At 34.3% G+C, this 22,799-nt stretch overlaps 1 protein-coding gene and 1 pseudogene across 1 annotated transcript; both read right to left on the bottom strand.

Annotated features, from left to right (window-relative positions):
- Positions 1–1,713: 1,713 nt before the first annotated feature.
- LOC132303931 (uncharacterized) lies at positions 1,714–21,461 on the bottom strand (annotated as a pseudogene).
- LOC132303932 (uncharacterized) lies at positions 7,615–16,861 on the bottom strand. The gene is made up of 2 exons (XM_059801385.1): positions 16,621–16,861; positions 7,615–8,419 (listed from the first exon to the last, which is right to left on the bottom strand). The coding sequence occupies exons 1-2, from the start codon at positions 16,844–16,846 to the stop codon at positions 8,040–8,042; spliced, it is 606 nt and encodes a 201-aa protein (XP_059657368.1). The 5' UTR covers positions 16,847–16,861; the 3' UTR covers positions 7,615–8,039.
- Positions 21,462–22,799: the final 1,338 nt, after the last annotated feature.

Below are 22,799 nucleotides of genomic sequence, written 5' to 3'. Positions count from 1 at the left end.
GTGGAAGGTAGGTAAGTATTTTATAAATGGTAAAACTTTACCAAGGATGCCAAAAATAAAGGCCGGCCCACGATTAGTGGACAATTTCATTGTCATGCCTAGTCCAACACTTTGTCCAGAGTCAAATACATTTGGAAATTGAATTTCACAATGGTTCGTGATATCCATCGCGGTGCAACATACTCAGCCAAAATCAATATAAATTGACCGATACTGATCGTGTATCAAACTTTAAAAAATGTTGCCTACCGGACAAAAGGGCGAACCATGGTTTAAACGATTTGACACTTCTAAGCATAGCTTTAAATTGAAATTTCAAGATGCTAAAATATTTACTCGCACTTTGACACACATTGCCAAGCCATTCTGCCCCCTGGTCCGACTAAAGCTCTCCATCTGAACCTTTGGGCTCAGTTAGCAAGCTCAGATTAACCAGCCTCTGGGTAAACAAACTCGATGCAGAACAAAGTTTCTTCAAGTTATGTCCCTGCCAACAAGTGCTAGAAGCATATACATATGACTACAGCCCTCATCATTTTCATAAAACTAAATCAGAAACAATTCATTGACAAAAAGACCTTCTCTCATTAAGGGTGTCCCACTCCCTTCAAAAGCCCTCAAATTATAGGCATGCCACCCGTTTTTAACATTTTTCGGAGTTCCATACCAGACATTGAAAAGTTTACAAGATCAACAGAGACTACAAGAAGTGTTTCTATCCACAAGATCAACACAGACTACAAAAAGTGTTTATATCCAAGCAATCCATCTTCAGCGTCGCGCTTGATAAAAAAAAACACACTGCATTAAAATATTAATTATATGATTCCACTGGTTATTCAAAGTATTACAACCACCACAACTGTAATACCATCTTTAATTATATAAGTAGATTACACTCCACAACTGTAATCCAGCTCTACTTTTTCTTATTCTAGCCTAGGACTAACAATGCATATAATCCTCTCGTCTCAAATCCTCTTGTACAAAAAGTCGCACTCTTATTTAACTGCCTATTCTAACTGTCCTCAAATTTTTAGTAGTGACGACTCTATCTGGATCTAATTTTTCATACCATCAGTATTACTAAACAGTCCAATATTAAAACCACCACAACTGTAATACCATCTTTAATTATATAAGTAGATTACACTCCACAACTGTAATCCAGCTCTACTTTTTCTTATTCTAGCCTAGGACTAACAATGCATATAATCCTCTCGTCTCAAATCCTCTTGTACAAAAAGTCGCACTCTTATTTAACTGCCTATTCTAACTGTCCTCAAATTTTTAGTAGTGACGACTCTATCTGGATCTAATTTTTCATACCATCAGTATTACTAAACAGTCCAATATTACTAAAGTCGTAAACAATGATTAAATCCGAACTCACCATGAATGGGAATCTTCTCACATATAATATATTACACACACCAACAATCTCCCAAATATACAACAGTAAGTAAGAATATGACTCATTGAAACCTGAAGAGAAAATCCAGAACCCTAGAAAAGTTAAAAAAAAAACTGCCCGGAGAGTATTATATACTACATGGGGTAAATTATATAATGTACTCCGTATAATGCATCGGTGTCAGGCAAGGAACTAACGAGATACTATTGAGGTGGTGACTTAACCTGGATTTATGTATGTCTAATGGAAGTATTAATGGATGTACGTGTGTGTATGTAATGTAATAAGCAGTGATCATATCAGTACAATAACTTCAACAAGCATTAATTTAGATAAGAATCCAAAATGGTGTAACTGATGCTCTTAATACCAAAAGTCTTGGAGAAAGAAAACATAGGAATATCGTGGACATTTATGACTTATAATCAGTCGTACGTAAACAGAATCTTCACTAGCATGAACCTCTTCTGCACCGATTTCGAGCAAAACTCCAACCAGCTTTCAATTTCTGTCACAAGAATCATCAGACAATTAAATATAATAGCAAACTATGTCATTAGATTCTAGTCCTAAGATGTTGAAGAACTAACATGCCATCTTACACGATAGTGGACAAGCAGCATATAGGACATAAAAATGGGGCTTGACATTGCCCCCTGGTACTTGAAATCCACCGCCACAAAACCGTGACATATTGGATTCAAACAGCATGACTCGTAAAATATGGTAATGTTAGTGGGATTACCAGAATATGGTATTACCTATCAAGGAACTCATCACGCAATTTCAGTGAACTGAGTGGTCCCGCAGAATCATCAATTGAATTTCACAAAAAGAATTACCAGAACATACATGAAATAGACTAGTGCACGAAAAGACACAAAATTAGAAATTAAATTTAAACTCACCACAAGGAGTTTTGATTTGTTATTCCACCCTCTCTGAAGGGTCATCTGGCTAGTCTTAGACCCAGCACCTGTGTCAAAAGTAAAAGAATAGAGGCTCAGCTCGACAATTTAGATGTGATAATTGAATATTGAGGCTCAAATTTAGTACTTTGCCCATGAACTCTAGAAGTTCACTGTTAGCTTCACCGCGAGCTGCAGGCGCTGCAACAGTTACTCTAACATCATCAGCATTCACCCCTGGTACAAGCAAAATGCAAAGATGAGGTTCTATATTGAAGAATCCACCATTCTAATCAAGTTGTAGCATAAAAATAAAAAACAAATATATCTAAAAGAGAGGATATAATGGAAGGTGTTCTGCAAGGATAAACAATTGAAGCAAACACCGCACTCCCTTTTGGCTTTACTTCGAGCAGCATGAAAGGCATGGTTTACGCAAATTATTAGCATCACAAATGTGTGTGTGTGTGTGTGTGTGTGTGTGTGTGTGTGTGTGTGTGTGTGTGTGTGATCCATGTTTATATTTGCTTCTACACTGAGAAAGTATCAGTGCCACGTGTTTAAATAATCAGTGAGGGTAGAAAAGTTTGAAGTCATTATAATCACCAACTCCTGATGCTTGATGCCCAAATGTACACTCACATGATCAAAGTCATCTTCATACTCCTTTATTTCATTTCCAATCTTCATTTGGTGCTCAAAGAAATATTTTACTACAGCAAATAGTGTAGATTTCAAAGATGGAAATAACAAATGATCAAAATCCTGATGTACGCACTTTGAACCTAGGTTTTCTTTATTCAAACCTTCACTTTTTATGCACTATAATAATGAAAGCACATTTAAAGGATGCACGCAATTTGGTATAATTGCCAAATTATTCAAAAATTATATATTTATTATTTGATTTATTGATCAAGAATGTGCTACAAAACTGAAAGCATATAAGAAAATATAAAATGAGGAGAGATTGAACAATTGGTTTACTTGTGATTGCTGAGCATTGTGCACGGTCTTCTACTTCTATTGCCACATGAACAAGCCCTCCTTCTAGCTGTGATATGCATGGTGGGACAGGAGCATCCTACAATATATTTCAGAACGATTATCGTGTTTCTGGAGTACATATTCAGATGTTCAGGAATGAAAGACTGAGAAAGCATTACTATGTATGATTCTTGATTGCATGATGATTTGGGAACAGGATATAGTAAATCAGAAATAGACACCATCAAGGGCTTAACGCCTTATAGCCTAAATGGTGTATACTACTCTTTCCAAATGGAAGGTTGAGGATCTGGGTCCCAAATAGAAATGGGTACCCATAAAAAGAAAAGAAAAAAAAGTGTCATCAACACACACAGCAAAGTCTTTACCTGAGGATTAGTTTCAGCAGCAATCGTACTAAGGTCACCATCAACGACATATATGAAAGAGGCAAATTCAAGATCTTCTTCCGCACGGTAGCAGACAAGCAGCCCACATCCCATGCAGTTCATACGGAATTGCTTCTCCAGTTTCCCTTCACCACTGGATAAGGAGGATTCACAGTAAGGTATGTGAGACTCAAACTCATAAAATAGACCAGCCTAAATGGTAGCACAACAAAGAAATTAAGAAGTACAAGTATTTAGTGCAGGTGATTACTCATAACCGAGTAAAGAATACTGCATTTTTCCCCTGTTGTCGTCTCTAAAATATTCCCTTTCCAACCCAATTTAGAACTTACTATGTTTGAAATACAATTTAGTTATCATGCAACTTAAAAGCAAAACTAAAAGTAATCATCATGTAACATTAAAGCTAACTTGGCCAGACAAGTGGCTAATGCGTATCCACCTTTCATTGCAGCCACAATCACAATGCACAGCCACTGAGATAGATTAAAGCAGCGGAGTCGAGGTTCACAGTGCATCATTATACGTAGCAGAAATTATAGAAACACATGCATCAGTAAGGAAGCAGCAGACACATCTAAATACTAAAGACTCTAAACTAGCAAGTGCTTCAGAGATAAATTTTCCTCTATTGCTACAGGACTCCACGGTCAATTGAAAAAGTTGTGGTTCTAGTTTGTGGTTAAACCTAAATGGAGGTAGCCTCTAGATAGGCTAGTGATTTAAAGTTGATTATTATGAATATAGTGGAGTAACCTTTTCGGTAACAATTGCATCATATGACACTAATGCGACACCTCATTGCAACAGTAATAGAAATGGCATCCTCCTCTACTATTGGCTATCAAATTGGCATTGACTCCCAGATTTTGAGATTTAATGACAATCAAATACTTTTAACAGATGGACTGGACCCAAAATTGTGTCACTAAAACAAAGGCAAGGCTAGTAGTAAAAATAACCTTACACATGCACCTCAATGCAGTTCTCATGAGAACACTAAAGGTTTCTAGGTTTCTCATGAGAACACTAAAGGTTTCTAGGTTGTTCAATTACAATGGCCAATAAATAACAACAGTTTTGGAAAAAATTATGAGTCATGTCTTAACAATTAGAAATAAATCTATTCTGATATCTCTTCTTTTTCTTTTTTTTTTCTAAATTATGTTCTTAAAGCAATGTTTAGGCTCTAATAGAAAGTAATATTTGAATACATTAAAAAATGGAATTAGAAATACGAAAAAGAATCCATGTGATAATGAACACAAAACTTTGCTCTGAAGTATAATGGGTCATCACCATTTCAACAGAACTTTTCCTCCCTCATTTATGTTGAGCCTTGCAAGATGCTTCTTCTTGTCCAATACATATGCTTTTGTCAGTCTTCTTTTTGGCATTTTCTGCAATTGGGTATCTTACAGAAAATATATTTTACCATGGAAGTTTCCTTGCATCAATAAAGAATGCTTTAACAGAAATTAAATATAACATATAACAGGGAAGTTCTTTCCAGCAGGAGCCCATATCAAAAGTAGTTGAATTCAATATCTACAATCAAGTGATCTATCGATATCCGATATCAAAAGTAGTTGAATTCAATATCTACAATCAAGTGATCTATCGATATCCGATACAGATCAAGTAAAAGGATATTATACTTTGTGCTTCAAGACAGTGAGCATTAGATTAAAGAGGCAAATAATTTGTCTACTTTATATTTCCAATGGAATGACATGTGCTGATAATTTTACAGACTCTACAACAGAATAAGGTCTTACGCGCTAAAAATCAACAGCGAAATTTCATTTAAAAAAAGTCCAATACAAAAAAAGTTAGATATCACCTTTAAGAATATACAAACAAGTAACCTATCAAAAAAAGAATATACATCCAAGTAATGCACAAAAACATATTTGACTTTGTCACTTCATTAAAGATAAAGGACATCAGAGATAAAAGCACAAATTGACATAAGAAGGGCTTACGATGGAAATAGATGGTTAATGGCGCTTTACATAGCCTTTTCTGTTTGTTTGCTACTTTTTTCATCTCTTTGGTAACATGGCCTTTTAGTTAAATTTATCTAGTTTAGTATAGGGTTCAAACCTATTTTATTCTCCCAACATTCTAAAAGCACCAACCAAAAAAGAAAAAGGTTCCTGTACTTATTCTTCCTAAGCAGGAAGACAAAATATTTTTTTTATAAATAGAATTTCATTAAAAGTGCTCAAGAGGGAAGCACATTACAATGTGAAAACAAGGGCTGAGAGGGCCCACTATACTACCAAAGAATTCACAAAATCAACTATATCCCCAATAGATCAGCAATTTGACCTTGTACCTTAGAAGAAGAGGCAGTGGACCGCCTATTCGACATATGGGGTTTCTTTTGCCCAAAAAAATAAAAAAATAAAAAAATAAAAAAATAGAGAACTGAGAATAAAGAAATTAAGCACCCATATCAGAATCTCCTACAGCATGATGGCGGCTGGACTTGCAGCCCTAGAAGTCTCCACCATGAGAAAAACTTGGTTGCGTCTGTTGCACGGTCCAAACCATGCGTGTAATACACGCGCGAGCACGTGTAATGTACGGTTGGATATGCCCGTTGCACGGTGCAACATGCGCAACCTAGTTTTTCTTGTCCACCATGATAAAAATACATCAAAGGGAGTACATTACCAATAAATAACCTAGACTAGGTTCATTAATTAACTATATGATTTCGGGCAGCATTTCACCAGTCAGCAGTCTCGATATGTCATGTAAACTAGCAACTAACCCCATGATTGAAATTTTGACTCCAGTTTTCTGGTTTGCCTTTGCATGACAATAAAATTTGTGATAGTTGTGTGTTAGGCAAACATCGTCGGAATTCTTTGAAGGCTAGAACATGGAAAGCAAGTCAACCACTGAAGCTCAAGCCAAACAATCGATCCTAACAAGAGGAGGGGGACCTTGGGAGCCCTTATGCGGATGGTAGGGGAGTAAATATTGTCAGTCTAGCATTAGGGGAAGAATGCATACGTTTCTCACACACTGCAGGGATGGTGAGAAGAGATATATTTTACATCCCAAAGGGACAACATTTAATACAATAGTTCCTATAAAAAAAGGGGGGAGTGCCTGCAGAAGTTTGAACTATTGATTTGCATAACTGGAATTAACCAATCAAGTTTACAACGAAACCAGGAAATCCAATTTGAGTACCTCTACAGAATAGACCTTTAGGTAATGGCAACAAGTTATTGAGTTCAGTAGTTCCTTGTATAAAACTATGGACTATAAAGATAAAATAATATAGAGAAGAATATATAGATGACAATAAATACTCTCTTTCAGCTTTTCTTTTTTTTTTTGTTTTTTTTAAAAAAAAAAAAAAAAAAAAAAAAAAAAAAAAAAAATCAAAATCCCCCACCCACACCCAATAGAATTACATATACACACAGCTACAGAACAAACTAATTCGATTTAAAAAGGAACTACACAAATTTATGGATAATTCTGGCATTGATATCATTTCCCAACAATTAAAGATGAAAACAAGAAGAAAACGGAACCTAAAATTAATCTGAACCAAAATTTTCTAACACAGGTAACAATGCATTTATAAATATAGATAGATATATATAGATATAATAGAGCATGTCTAATTCGATTGAGACCATTCTAGAGCTAGCAAAAGATCAAATTGGGATCGAGAAAAGTAGAGAAAGAGAGGCAAACCAGTAATTAGGACATGAGATCCACAGTGCTTGCAGTAATAGACGAAGAGATCAGAGTCATGACCATCTGGTCTTGCGTCCTCGTTCGAGTAGTGTGTGTCGTCCTCTTTGGCATCCTTCCCCACTTCTCCTCTCTCTCTAATCCGAGATCGGTATGATCGAGCAGGTATTTGCTGTGCCGCGCAGACATGAACGACCGTCTAAAATGAATCCAACTGTTTAAAAGTACAATCGACTCCAATAGCATTGAACAAAAAAATGAATCCAACTTCTCCAATAGTATTGAACAAAAAAAGTAGCCAAATAGATGAATGTTGAATATATTAAAAATAAGGCATGAATAATGAGATAACCTTGCATTATATATAAACCCCACATATAATATATATTACACACTCCCACAATCTCCCAACTATACAACAGTAAGTAAGAATATGACTGTAAGAATATGACTCCTGAAGAAAATCCAGAACCCTAGTAAAGGAAAAAAAGCATTAATTTAGATAAGAATCCAAAATGGTGTAACTGCTACTCTTTATACCAAAGTCTTGGAGAAAGAAAACATAGGAATAAAGTGGACATTTATGACTTAAAATCAGTCATGCGTAAACATAATCTTCACTAGCATGAACCTCTCCTGCACCGATTTCAAGCAAAACTCCAACCAGCTTTCAATTTCTGTCACAAGAATCATCAGACAATTAAAAACAAGATTCAGTATAGTTGTCCATGGTGCCTGGTTCGAGGTCCATGAGGACGGCGCGTGGGACGAACCGGCCACAGCTGGCTTTGTTGTAGTACACATTGACCCATTCCAGTTGCAGGTCCGTATCACCTTGGTATTCGACCCGTCGAATCGATGCCGTGCTCGTTCTTTCTTTTTTCCAGATGCCTTCAGAGCAGCTGCACGCTCCTCAGCAGCCTTCTTTTCTTCACCAAAGAGATCCACATCATCATCATCCTCATCCTCAGCAGCTGAGGCCTAAAACACACCTGCTTGCCATATATATACCGATATACCACTTAACGATTCAAATTTTCTTTATTGTTTAGAGATAGAGAGAGAGAAGGCGAAGATATCTGTTCATAATCTGAGAGGTTAGTTCGTCTTTTTATTTTAATGTCTAATAATTATTAAGGCTTTGACTTATTATGTCTTTGTATCGATTGATTTTGCTTTGTTGGTTCGGCTAAATTTTTGTTATGGTTTTGCCACTCTTGTGCTCCGTATGAAAATCTAGGGTTACGGTTTTGGTGTTCCGATTTTAGTTCATGTTCTCTTCCCTTCCAATCTAGTATTTTGTTGAAATTTTTGGCTTTGCTGGTGTATTTTTGAGGTTTTCTTCTTCGTTTTCTGTTGTGCATTTTAAAAGAAACGTCATTTTGTTTTTATTTTGTTCTTATTTATTTGGTTTATGATCTTTTTATGATATTTTTAAAATATTTTTTTTATTATCTTTTTAAAATATTTTTTTGTTTTTTGTTGTTGTCAATTATGTCTATAAGAAAATTTGAATCTGGGCATGAAAAAAAAAAATTCTGAATTGGATTAGAAAGCTGTAGAGATTGAATCTGAAACAATTTTTATCAACATGCCAAGCTTTTTGAGGATGGAAAATCTTTTCAGAACTAAAAAAGAAAATCATAACAAGAACTTTGACAACAATTGATTTTGGTTTTTGATTTTCTTTTGTTATTAGAATGCAGAATATTAGGATATTGATTTGTTAATTTTGAAGATTATTCCTAAACTGATGCATTGTACTTTGTTATTGAAATACACAGTTAGATCATCATTTTCTCGCGCTAAAGACACAGAGCCATCGAAGGAGTCCGATGACAGCTTGAAGCAGATTAGTCTCTCTCACCGTTTGTAGTTAGATCTCTCCCTTGAGGCTGAAACGAAATCCTAGATCTAGGTTTGCTCTTTTTACTGGTTCATATGTTATGTGGTTACCGAGTTAGGGTTCATATGTTATATATATGTACCTATAATCTGTTTTCTATTCTTGTTTCTCATTATTGATATGTTGTATGTGAGATCAAGTAGTTCTATATCTGGGTGAATTTTAAAATGTTGAAAACTTGCTTTAAGTTAGACTGTATACGCTACTTCATTACCTGACATTGCATTATTATTTTCCATGTTAGATAAATTGTTGTGTGCATTTCCTTATTGAATGTGTTGATTAGGTTGCATGTTGGTTGCTTTGATGATCATCTATTTGTCTTCAGAACTGTTTGCAGAGTAATATTGTGCCTTGACCTTACACAAGATGATTATGTGTCTAATTTTTTTTAGATAGTAAAAGAAGGCCAATGCTCTTTTATAAGGGTTAGAAATGAGATTATTGAGGAAGTCAAATTCATCGTCTTTTGTACATATGTACACTTATTAACATATTATTGCTCAATGATTGCGTGATTATGGACCCTTAGCTAGACAAAGTGCAATGAGTTTTAATTTATTTTCTTCTTATCCCACAATTTGGAATAATGTCGGGGTTTGACATCTATTCTATAAGATCGTTATGCCCCATTTACTAAAAATTGATTTTTTTTTTATAAAGTTAATTGACTGTTCTTTGTTTCTGCCTTATTTAATAAATGTGAGATCAAGCAGTTCTATTCTACAAGATTGTAAAGTCAAAACAATCTTATAGAATAGAACAAAATTTGAGGTTTGACCTTACACCAGATCAAGTAGTTCAAGTAATCCAAGACAATCTTATAGAATAGAACTACTTGATCTCACATATAAATAAACAAGAATAAAAAACAGTTCAGGGTAGTCAATTAACTTTCAAAAAAAAAAAAAATAAAGAAAATTTGAATCGTTAAGTGGTATATCGGTATATATATGGCAAGCAGGTGTCAGCGATAAGAGTAAATCTAACGGTTAGAATTCATTATCCGTGAGCTCTTCTGGCATTGTATCGCACGGTTGATAAATTTTGAGGCCCACCCCCTTAGTCGCCTCGGGTCAGGGCCGGTTCTGAACTTATTTGACTTTAGCATTTATATTAGTATGGTAGTTGAGTTGATTTCGGCTTAATTAGGTGGACTAATTTTATTATAAAAAAAAAAATTTATACCCCTCCAAATTATGAAAAGATATTTTTGACACATTAAATCACCAATTTATATGCCAATTGCAATCTTTTCATGGACCACGATTTTCAAATATTAATTATATTATATAATTAGATATTAATTTATATATTTCAAAATTAAATATATAATTAGACAGTTATATGACTATTTAATTTAAATACTAAATAAATTTAATTGAAGTCCATGGTCTGTTCCCGTATTACCCTAGCTGCAAGGGGTGTTGCACTTTCCATAAAAAAATGTGAAAGAATAACTTATACCAACAATCGTTTCACTTTTTTTTTTTTTTTTTTTTTTTCCCACGTCATTCTCTTTTTATTTATCTTTCTTAACTTTCTCTAGTAAATTTGTGGTCATAAATTCATTTTAAACTTTTAGTTAATTAGAGTGTGAGACTTCCTTCAAACTAACTATAACAATAACAAATTGTGAGAATTCTTCCAAAATTATAACATGTAAGGCATGTTTTAAGTAATTGTCGTTCTGTAAGACCATAATGAAACGCAATTTTTGTTTTTCTTCTAGACGAATACGATGTTGAGATCTTTTACCGAAACGCGATTGGTTTCTAAGATCGCTTCCGGCTCTAGGCCTTTTATTAGTTAGTCCGGGTAAAGCCCCCAGGCGGCGTATTTTTTTGAAACGAGGGTTGAAAGGTGAGTCGTTGACAACTCAAACTCGAGCTATCTCAAACATAAATGAGCGAAGTAAAAAGCCTCCTATGAGAATTTGATTCAAGCTTAAGTTAAACTCAAACATTCTTATTGTTTGTGTAATGACCCGATCATTTTCTTTCTTTCCTTTTTTACAGCATTCTTTTTTATTATTATTATTTAATTTATTATTTTTCTTGTGACCTTAGAGTTTTGAGTTTGGTTTTGAGTTTGAATCGGACTTCCGACTTCACGTTCATAGACATTATTTTATTTCCATGAAATGCGTAGTCTTACTTTTGTAGAAAAGCATGCTACTTGTTTACTTTTCTCTGTAGGGGTATGGATGCATAGTTTTTCCGGAAACATTTACTCTTTTGGAGTGCTTTGTGTGATTATATTTTTGTAATTATTTTTGTCTTGGGGATTATTTTGCGATTATTTTGCAAGATATTTTGGGGAAGGACTACTTTTCAATTTTTGAAAAGTGTGACAAGTGTCACACTCTCATTGGACCACTTGTAAGCATGTAGGTGGAGAGAAGCTTGTTTTGGTGACAAGTGTTGAGTGTAGATTCACCCACTGTTGGCATTGGATTGGAACACTTGTTAGCTTGGGATGTTGACAAGTGTAGGCTTGAGATTAAGCCTTGTAAGAGTGCTTTGGATAATGACATGTGGAGGGTGAAGATTCAGCCACTTGTAGACTTTTGGTTGGTGCACTTGTTGGCTTAGATTAAGACTTGTGAGGAGCCATAGGATTGTGACAAGTGGAGGGTGGATGTGTATGTGTGTGAGAGAGGTAGTGTTGGTGTGTGGAGTTGGCTGACTTAGCCTTGGTGAGTGGAAAAGTTAGAAATTTATTGAAACCCTCACATAAACACCTTGCAGCCAAACAGAACCTGATTTTTCATTTTTCAATTTTTGAACCCCTCACCTTGGGAGTTTGATCTTGGGCTTTGAAGATCATATCTTCCTCTCTTCTTAATCTATAATACCTTTTTCCAGTTTTCCATTTTGATATTGTTTGCCTGTGATTCCAGAGATGTGAAACTCGAGTAGGCAGTTTGGGGAATCATGTGAACTAGTTTGATGGTTTGATTTGGTCATACATAACAGAGTTGCATTTTCTTTACTAATTTGTATGAGAAGTAATATCTAACAATAAACACCGATGACCATTAATCTCAACGTGAGCGTTTGAATTTTGTTACACAAACTTTTGATAAAAATAAGAAGATTAATTATACTAATTTTTTTTTCTTGTAAAATATTTAAATAAAAAGACTTTTCAAAATAACATTGTACCTCTTCTATCAGTGTTGTCATTTTATTAAAAGCCTAAAATGACAATTATATTCAATATACTTTTATTAGTACAACATAGAACTGAAATGTCTTCTCAAGCATTCTAACGGTAAAATTGAGTTTTCAAATTTATAACCGAAGAATTCAATGTTATTCTGACAAGACAACGTTATTTTTTAAAGGGTAAATTACACCTACACTCCCTGAGGTTAGGTCATTTTTCAGTTAGATGAAAATTTTGGTTTTAACTTTCGCTTACACTCCAATTTACTTTTTAGCCTCCAACACATGCAAATTGACCCTTTTACCCTTAATTTTTTTAATACAAAATATACATAATCTTAAATGACAAAAATGACCCTCTCTCTATATATATTCAAGCACCATCTGTCCATGTAAGGATTTGAAGAATATTGATTTCGTATTTGCTTGCCTAATAAAACGTAGACATAATTCCTTACTTTCAAAATTTATCTAAGTGGATTATAATTTGGTACAACTACATAAATTTTAACTAATTATACATGTTTTGGATTATAATTATTTATCTTAACAAACCCCAAATTTAGTTTCTTTTATTCCTAGCCAAAATAAACCCTTGAAATCGGTGGATCTGCAACTATATATGGCCAACGATGGCTCCATGGATTCCATTGTAGCGACCAGCCGACCACCATAACCACTATGCGTAATTCGGTAAATGAATCACCACCACCGCCGTCTCCACCCCACAACCATCATCACCACTGTTCATCCTGGACAATGAACCCTCAACAGAACTCTGCACTCCCTCCTAACATTCAAAACCCTCTCACACCATCTCGGTACCCCAATTCATCAATTTATGTGCCCCTCCAAATTATGAAAAGATATTTTTGACACATTAAATCACCAATTTATATGCCAATTTCAAAAACAACTGTAACATCAGGTTGAATGGGGAAAACGACGAGGCTGACCTCTAAATGCACGAAAAGGCACGAGGTACAATATTTTATATGCATATATAAATCTTTCAAAATTTATATTTTGTCTGTCTCTCTCTCTCTCTCTCTTTTTTTTTTTTTTTTTTCGGCCAATTGGATTAGCATGTTGTTTTTGCCGAAGCATTCTTATTTATTGTTTTTTTAATTATAAAAAATAAAAAATATATATTATTTTGGTTCGTCAGAGTAAGAACTACATTGAGGATGGGATCAGTTGGCTGCCTGATGAAATTACTGTTTCAGTTCTGTCTCTTCTGGGAATTAGAGAAGCAGGACGCAATTGTGTACTCTCAAAAAGATGGGAACAGTTGTGGTCATATCACAGGGTTCTAAATTTTGTTGCTTCACGAAAAATTTTTGATCTTGAATCGAATCCAAAGTTACTGGAAGTAGAAAGATGTAGGTAAATAAGTTGGGTGAACAAAGTCACGGAGTTGCATCGTGGTTCAACCATAGATGAGTTTAGAGTTTAAACTTCGAACCATCAAGTTCTAGAAATTTGGCTCAAGTCTGATGCAAATATTTTTTGTACAAAATTATACCAAATGTTAGGTCTTGAATCTTGATCGAGTCGATCCTCCCCACATCTCACTTACTAGGTAGTGACTTTTTAAATATTTTTATTAATATTAAGTCATGCTTTTCTGGCTAATGCAGCATTCGAACAACTTGCTGAATTTAGCAAGCTCAAGCACTTGACATTGCAACTTGTAGCAGATAAATTTTTCAAAACTTCTCGTTTGGACTACCTTGATAAATGCATCACCTTTGCTGCATAAATTTAAATTGCGGGTAATTATAAATTTTTTTTATATGGATGTTTTGTATAATGACACTGGATAATTATTTCTCATGTCTTCCTCTCTCAGCAATGGCCATGGATAGAAGTCACTTGCATTAGATAATGGTCTTCTTTATATGAAGTTTTTAAATTTTTACAGTTAAAATTGTAGTAATCTATATAATAGGAGGTCATTAAAAAATAAAAAATCTGTGTAGGATCCATCATGTAAATTACAGTGTATCATATATCTACTTGAAGTTGAAAGACATAACCGAAAAATAAAAAGCATATTACAATTGAAATATATATTGGTCGTTGCTTAATAACTAAATCTCGTTAGTATGTTATTTTATTTTATTTTAATCTGTTATAGTAGTTCCATAAAGAAAGGCATGAGAGGGTCAAAACCAATGCATGTTAGATGTAATCAGGGTAAGATAAGTTGAGTGGGGTAGTTCATTTAGTATTTTGTTTGATCTGTAAATCCAGCTAAGATTGAAAGACAGGTTTTATAGAGCAACTAACAGACCAATTGTTATTTACAGGATAGAATGCTAGGCAATTAAGAAACAACAATATAATATGAGTGGGGCAATCATCCGAATGTCATGATCGATGTGCAGAAAAGAAAGGACAGAATTAGGACTGAACACATTCATGGGACCGTTAAAGTGTTAAACTAACACCAATTGAAGACAAAATGAGAGATAATGTACTAAATGGGTTTGGACGTGTGCAAAGAAGAAGTCCACTGAGTGAGTGAGTTAGGAAGAATGACATGATTCACATTGACGGTAATGTGGGGGAAGATCAAAGGTAACATGTATAGAATTACTAACGAAATATTTGATAACATGTAGCTTGAATGAGAGTCTGAGGTTATGACTTTGAATAAAGCGGAATTGAAAATTTGGGATGAGCCGACTCCAAGTAGTTGGGAAAAAGACTTTGTTGAGTTAATTTGAGTGTAGTGCATCTATTATATATGACTATATTTAACATTGATTATTGATTACTTTATGTACTAATAATTGCATCTTTTTAGATATGTTGATCCCGTTTCAAAATTTGTTGGGGATGACTTTTTTTTACATATATGCAATGTGTTACACAAGACTTGTTTAAGTCTAAAAATAATGAAATTTAATTTTGAGCTACGGACACATAAATGAAAGAGATACTTCCTTTTAGTGTCCCCTACGACAATATTGTTTCTCAATGAGTTGGCGCGGCTGTCCATGTAGGTAATTAGACTATATGAAGTGTTCGGTACATTTTTTAAAGCAATTTAGCCTTGCTCGGATTCTGGAATCAACGTCCTCTTTCATCTCTAGTTGTGATTACAACTTGATTGAGCAAATCTGTAGGGTATTATACTTGTTTTTTAAATACTGATTAAGTTTCTTTGCTAATGGCTAGTAGCTGATAAATTATTAATGATAGTTCTAGTACGATAGTTAAACTTTAGCCACAGAAGTTCCATTTCTAATATCTCCTCTCTTTTTTTGGTGGGAGGTTTAAGAAAGACTTTATAGACTTGTCTACCACTATTTTTAGCGTGAGGAGCACAATTTTTTTGTACATGGAAACTTTAACATACTGCTTTAATGTAAATCAGCACTCTGCTATGACTAAATTTAATTATTGTAAGTTGTTAATCTTTAATGAAGTGCTTGTTTGGATGTCATAACTGTTCCATCAATACTTCGTGGTCTGCCCCTGTTTTCGTTGTTGAGTATCATTATGCGTTGGGACAGCTTTTGATTTGGCAGGTATATTTCCTTGAGTTTGAAATGCCTTATTTTTGTGCATTACCATTTCTTTTACAGACTTTAAGAGTATTGCTATAAGTCTGTGTTCTTAACCTGCAGGGAAATATATATATATATGTCTATTCCAAGTCATTATTTTATGCCTTTTGGTAGTGGTAAAAGTTTCATGCATTCAATTATATATATATATATATATATATATATATATATATATATATATGTATATATATATATATATATATGTATGTCTGTATATATATCTCCTTCGGTTATACTCCTTGGTTATACAAATAAGTCTAAATAGCGTTACTCACATTTTATACCATCTCATATAATTTCCTAGGATAGTGAGAATACATTAGACCAGATTTAATTAATATACAATAAGAAAGATGAACTTAAAAGAGTTCGCTATAGCACATTGGAAATTTTACTTCTCAAAAAAAAAAGAAAGATGAACTTAAAAAAACAATCAAAATTGACAAGAAAGCTAAAAGGCAAGTCTGTGCAGTCATGTTAAAAGAGTGTGACGGCAATAAGAAAAAGGAGAATAAACTTACAGCTTGGTGTAGTGAGTTTTAGGGTTGGGAAGCAAATGTCATAGAGAGCTTCATTGTCCAGAACCATACACTCATCAGCATTTTCAACAAGTTGGTGAATTGATATTGTTGCATTGTAAGGTTCAACGACAGTATCAGAAACCTTTGGTGATGGGAACACAGAGAAAGTAAGCATCATTCGGTCTGGGTACTCTTCTCTAATCTTGGAAATAAGAAGAGTTCCCATGCCTGAGCCAGTCCCATCTCCCAAAGAGAGGCAGACCTGAAATCCTGAAAGAATTTGAACAAAAAGTAAAAAAGGTTAGAAATGATATCTTGAAGTGCACAAGTGCATAACAAAAAATTTAGAAATGATACCTTGAATTATTCTCTAGTTTGGTTGCTGAAAAAGTGCAGCAATGTAAGTTGATTAAGAACAATATATTTTAGAATTTTATTAGGATAAACTAACCACTCTCCTAAAGCTTGTTACCAGTTAGCATAGCAGTGGTTACAGTGTCACTATTGGCAACATAACACATAACATTCAAATTTATTTTTTAATTTATTTATATTTGTCATGGTAACCAATCTAATTATATGGGAAATCACTGTCATTATTTTTGAAATAAAACTTTACACCAGAAAATATTAAAAAGAATCATTTTCCTCCTTTTTTTCAGTGTTTGGTTAAAACTTTAATAACAACATACCAACTCTTAGAAAAAGGCAAGCACAAATAAAACATTTTTTCATTGGCATGCATAAAGGTTGATGAGAGACATGTATTAGAGCATATATATGTTTAAGTAAAGTAGAGTGCATAAACACCAATTCGGATGAATGAAATGAGTCGATGAAACAATTGTGAAACATGAGAATATGTTAAGGACACATGTTTTATTTAAAGATAATTACAATCAAGTGCAATGGGAGAATTTTTTTGAGGCTACTAATATAATCTCACTGGTATATGTGTGTCTCTGTGAGCACTAATACATGTAGTGCGGGTTAACAAGCACTATGCTAGTGTATATCCAAGCATGTATATGTCTATAAAACATATACTCGTACATGATTTTTGTTTAAAATGACTTAAATTTGGGAAATTATTTACCAAAAATAAAAAAAATAAGTTATTTCTCAAGGTTTAAAGTATTTTCATTTTTATCAAGTATGGCATAAATCATTACACAGTCAACCAAACATATCAAAATGCTAAATGAAAATGTTTTACAACAAAATAAACAGAGGGTAAAAGGCAAGCAAAACAAGAACCCGAGGAAACAAGAAAAATGATAGATCCATTTGAAATATTAAAAAAACACTTCTAATGCTTTGCTGAAGGATAATTAAGCAAAAAATAAAGTGAATTTTACATTATTTCAGTACACTAACCTTAACATGGGGATCAGGATCAGCAAGGTTGAATAGATCTTGTGAAATGTCAATGACAACAGATCAATGGAAAATAGAGGTCAGTGGCATACAAACCACAAATAAATTGGTGTATACACCTTCAATCAGAACACAAAACAGTATATAGGACGACTCTGCACAGCAACATACAAAATAATCCTGACAAGGATCAATATACTTCACAAATAGCATATGAAACTTCACTAAACTCACAAATAATAATCTAAATCACATCAAAACAGTCACAGTAGTTCATTACTAGCGCACACGCTACACTCATATCAACCGAGTAAGGAGTACACTTAACTGTGTAAAAATGCAAATCAACATCACAAAAGGTGAGTAGAATCAACGAGCAAATCAACAACGATCATCAGATCTACACTACACATACTGAATAAATTGCTTTAATACTGGGAAAAAAATCACTAACAATTGAATCAACCAATTCAAGCAAACGAAAAAAATAACAACTACAAAAGCTTTCTAAAAGCACAAAAAGAAGAATATAATTATATTACCTTGAAGGCAGTCACAATTCTCCGCCTCTTTCCGAACCACATCAAGAACAGAATCGATGAGCTCAGCCCCTTCAGTATAGTGACCTTTGGACCAATTAATGCCGGCACCAGACTGCCCGAACACGAAGTTGTTGGGTCGGAAGATCTGACCATAGGGCCCGGATCGGACGCTGTCCATGGTGCCTGGTTCGAGGTCCATGAGGACGGCGCGTGGGACGAACCGGCCACAGCTGGCTTTATTGTAGTACACATTGACCCATTCCAGTTGCAGGTCCGTATCGCCTTGGTATTCGACCCGTCGAATCGAAGCCGTGCTCGTTCTTTCTTTTTTCCAGATGCCTTCACAGCAGCTGCAGTTCCTCAGCAGCCTTCTTTTCCTCTTCAGTCTCTTCACCAAAGAGATCCACATCATCATCATCCTCATCCTCAGCAGCTGAGGCCTAAAACACATGTTCCATACAAAGAATTAAGATTCAATTCTTAATGATTATTTATTAACAACTCTAGAAAGGCACTAAAATTGCTTAAATGTTCTGGGTAGTATAAAACTCCAGATATCAGACTAATAAGCAGCATGACTAGAAAGAAGTATATAAAACCGAGCAATAAAAGCTGATAAACTGGCACTCACACACACACACAAAAATACAATCAGAACAATGTGTACAACATTAAACAAACAGCTCAAGAAACTTGCCTTAGTGTCAACAGCAGCAGGAGTTGCGACGGCTTCCTCGGTGATAGGAGCTGAACCCTCTACAGTGACACTGCAACCTTCACCAGAAACACCGCTGCAAGGCCAGAATTCCATAAACTCGATAAGAAGCAGTATTAAAGAAAATAACTGAGTTTTATTTATTAAGAAAATTGAAATTCCGTAGAACATGATGGTACGTCCAAGCTATAATATCTTCACAATAATGATTTTTTGTTGAAGTGTCTTCATAACAATTAAGAGAGTCATATTGGTAGCAAGAACTTACGAAATCCTCAAAAGTGCTTCAATATGGTGAAACCACTGAGACACATTCACATATTCAGATGATGGAGGTTTTGAAAGAGCTGCATGCACAGTGATATCATCCTTTGAAGCTAGGTACCTTAAAGGGTGAATAAACAGATTATCAAAAAATTCATACTCAAGGAGTCGAGTTAGTTATATAAGATAAAAATACACATCAGTAAATAATTTACCACACACATAAATGTGTTGCAAAATTAATGCAATGGAACTCACCCTGTGATGTAACTACGTGAAAGGAGGTACTCGTCGAGCTTCTTGAGACCAGACTCCGAGCTGAGATTGTAGAATGTGACAGCCATTGCTAAATAATTAACCAGAGTCTATCTGAAAGCAAAATAGAAGGTTGATTTTAAGTTTATGCCAGAACTGCATACAGAGATTAATGTTCAATGATCCAACTGACTTAACCAGTTAACCACTAATTTACATTGTTTCCACATTCAAGAAATTGAAAAGATTTTAAATTGTGTGAATTCTGACAAAACAATGAAGAAAACATAGATTAGAAAAAGTTCCATATGACTGTGATAATAGTTACAAGGAAACATGTCTACTATTGGATAGCCATTTCAGTATTGTACCATAAACTTCCGAACAATAATTGATAGACTACCAATTAATGAAACAAAAATCTACTCGTACAAATCTGTGTTGGACAGAAACTATATATATATATATATACAACACCCAATCTCTGAAACACCCATCATTCAAAACACTAACATGTAATAGAACTTTCACTAACCACATCAATACAACATCCCTAAATGAACAAAAAATAAGGGCTTTAAACCGAACAAGCATGCGCATACAAATGAACACTTGGACCCACAAATTTGCAGCAAAATCATATAATCACAGTTTCAATAATCCCAGTATCAATATGCATTCGCGTCCAATTAAATCATGGAAAAAAGTGTTCACTCATAATAAAAATCCATTGTTTCTGTGACTGTCTACGTGTATGTTTGATTTATATCATCGATTTAAACATCCATCTGTTACAGAAACAATATATTTAACTCAAATTCAGGAACACCCGACAGTCAAAACACATCAAAAACAATAATAATATCGTGCAATAAAACTTGCACTGACCACATCAATACAACATCCCTAAATGAACAAAAAGAAGTAAATTAAAGTAAAAAAAGAAAGACGAGTGAGGGCATGAGCCAGTGAGGATGGAGATATAGAGAGAGACGGAGAGATCTTATCGAACCAGATGGCAAAGAGAGATGAAGCCGAATCACCGATCTTTTAGGGTGTGTTTGGTAGGGTTGATTTGGAGGGATAGGGAGAGAAAAGAAAAAAGAGGATGGTGTAACTTTGTGTTTGGGTAATTTAAGTGGAGGGATAGGGAGGGATAAGGAGAGATAGGGAGGGATAGCTATCCCTCCCTATCTCTCATTTGCTTTCTCCTCAAAATTGAGAAGATAGGGAGAGATAGTGAGAGAAAGGATAGTGATTTTAGTGGTATTTTGATAATACTAAAATTATCCTCCACAAATCAATAGACAGATTTATTATTCCATTCAAGTCCCATGGTTATGAAAGGGTAAAAAAGTAATTTGTCTATTATCCTTTCTTTTCTTTTCTCTCCTCTATCTTATCTAAACACAAATAACTATCACTTCGTTTCTTTTCTCTCCTATCTATCCAAACACTAATAGAAATTATTACTATCATTTCTTTTCTTTTCTTTTCTTTTCTCACTAATACTATCCTTTCTTTTCTTTTCTTTTCTCTCATTACTAATACTATCCAAACACACCCTTAGTTGAAGGTTGTGGTCGATTGATGGTGATTGCCTGAGGATTTGATGACTGGTGAGGGAGAGAGACGGTTTGGTTTTTTACTTTCCTTGATGAGCCGCTATGGTTTGTGTATAATAAGCCTCACGTACTCAAGTTAGGGCGGATTTGGCGATCACAATTACTTTGTATTTTTGCTTTGACACGAAATAGAAGTAATGTTTATGTTTATGCTTTGAAGTGTGTTCAACAATATTTCAAAATTTGTTTCCTAATGTAAATTTGTTATAAGACTTTTGGAAACAAAAACTAGAAAGTACGTTTAGTAAAAAATGTTACAAATTTAAAAAATTAAATTTTTAAAAATTTAAAATTTAAAGAATTTTTTTTTAACAGTATTTTGATATAGTGACAAAAACATACTTTTGATTATTCTGATTTTGGCCACAAATTTGGAAGTGTTTTGATACTATTCAAATAATAGCAAATATTATTAAACATACTTTGTACTTTTGCTTTGTTACAATACATTCGCAAAAACAAAAAACATGAAACAAAAGTAGTAGCCAAACATGCCCTCATTTTTGGAAGACAAAGAAGAGTTTAAAGGGATTTCAAACTTGAGAGTATCCATTCTTTCCTGCAATAAAAAAGAGCTCCTTTTTCAAACATGCATAGATGTCCTGCATTTGTCCCCATGGTGACGAAAGAAGATTAGTTCTCATTCCATGCTCATCATCTAGAACTAGATATACTACAAAATATTTTGGTGGATGATCGTTTAAAAAAAAAAAATTCCCCAACGAAAAATATATATTTTTCCTTATTTTCTATCATATCATAGCCTGGTGCTCCTATAATCACGAGAGAAAAGCTAGAATTTTTAGAGGAAAGTCCTCATCTCAAAACTCGATCCTAAATAGGATAAGTGATAACATTACCTCAATTCTCAAATTGGGTACTCTAAAGAACTATATTGCTTATCAAGTCATCAATGTGTGGAATATATCTCTTTCTTCTTGTGGTTCTACACCGGATTAAAAGAGGAATGCCTAGTGCAATGTCAGCCTACGGCGAGCCCCGGACTTATGTATTATTAGGATCCAAAATTTTGTATTACTGGAGGCCTCTTAAAATTTTAGACCTCATATTTGACTAATGTCTTAGAAAATATTGGGCCTATTAGGGCCACCTGTGTCAACCATCAATGGCAAGATCACCAGAATTGCTTCATAAAGCCCGTTATTTTTTATTCTTTGTTTGGATTAGGTGTTGTATGAGTCATTCCTTGTTGGACTTAGCCTTGTACTGTTCTTTCAATTGCTTTGGGCTTATTGCAAGCTTTGTAACCCAAACATGTTTGGGTTTGGGCCAAAGGCCCTTTTCTGTAAATTTTTCTTCATCAGTATATCTGCTTCATTTTTCAAAAAAAAAAAAATCTATGAAGCATACGCTTTTTACATGCTTTAGAGCAAGGCTCGT

The sequence above is a fragment of the Cornus florida genome, unplaced genomic scaffold, assembly GCF_030987335.1.
Source record: "Cornus florida cultivar Cherokee Brave unplaced genomic scaffold, ASM3098733v1 CherokeeBrave_3.0.0_Hap2_Chr04, whole genome shotgun sequence".
Taxonomy (NCBI): Eukaryota; Viridiplantae; Streptophyta; class Magnoliopsida; order Cornales; family Cornaceae; genus Cornus; species Cornus florida.
The sequence above is the reverse complement of the archived record's forward strand: the minus strand, read 5'-3'. Positions and strand labels throughout refer to the sequence as shown.

Coding starts and splice junctions, on each gene's coding strand:
- LOC132303932 (XM_059801385.1), bottom strand. CDS start 16,846: ATGGGAACTCTTCTTATTTCCAAGATTAGAGAAGAGTACCCAGACCGA. Junction 8,420..16,620: donor AAAACTCACTACACCAAGCT/GTAAGTTTATTC, acceptor TTTAGGCCTCAG/CTGCTGAGGATGAGGATGAT.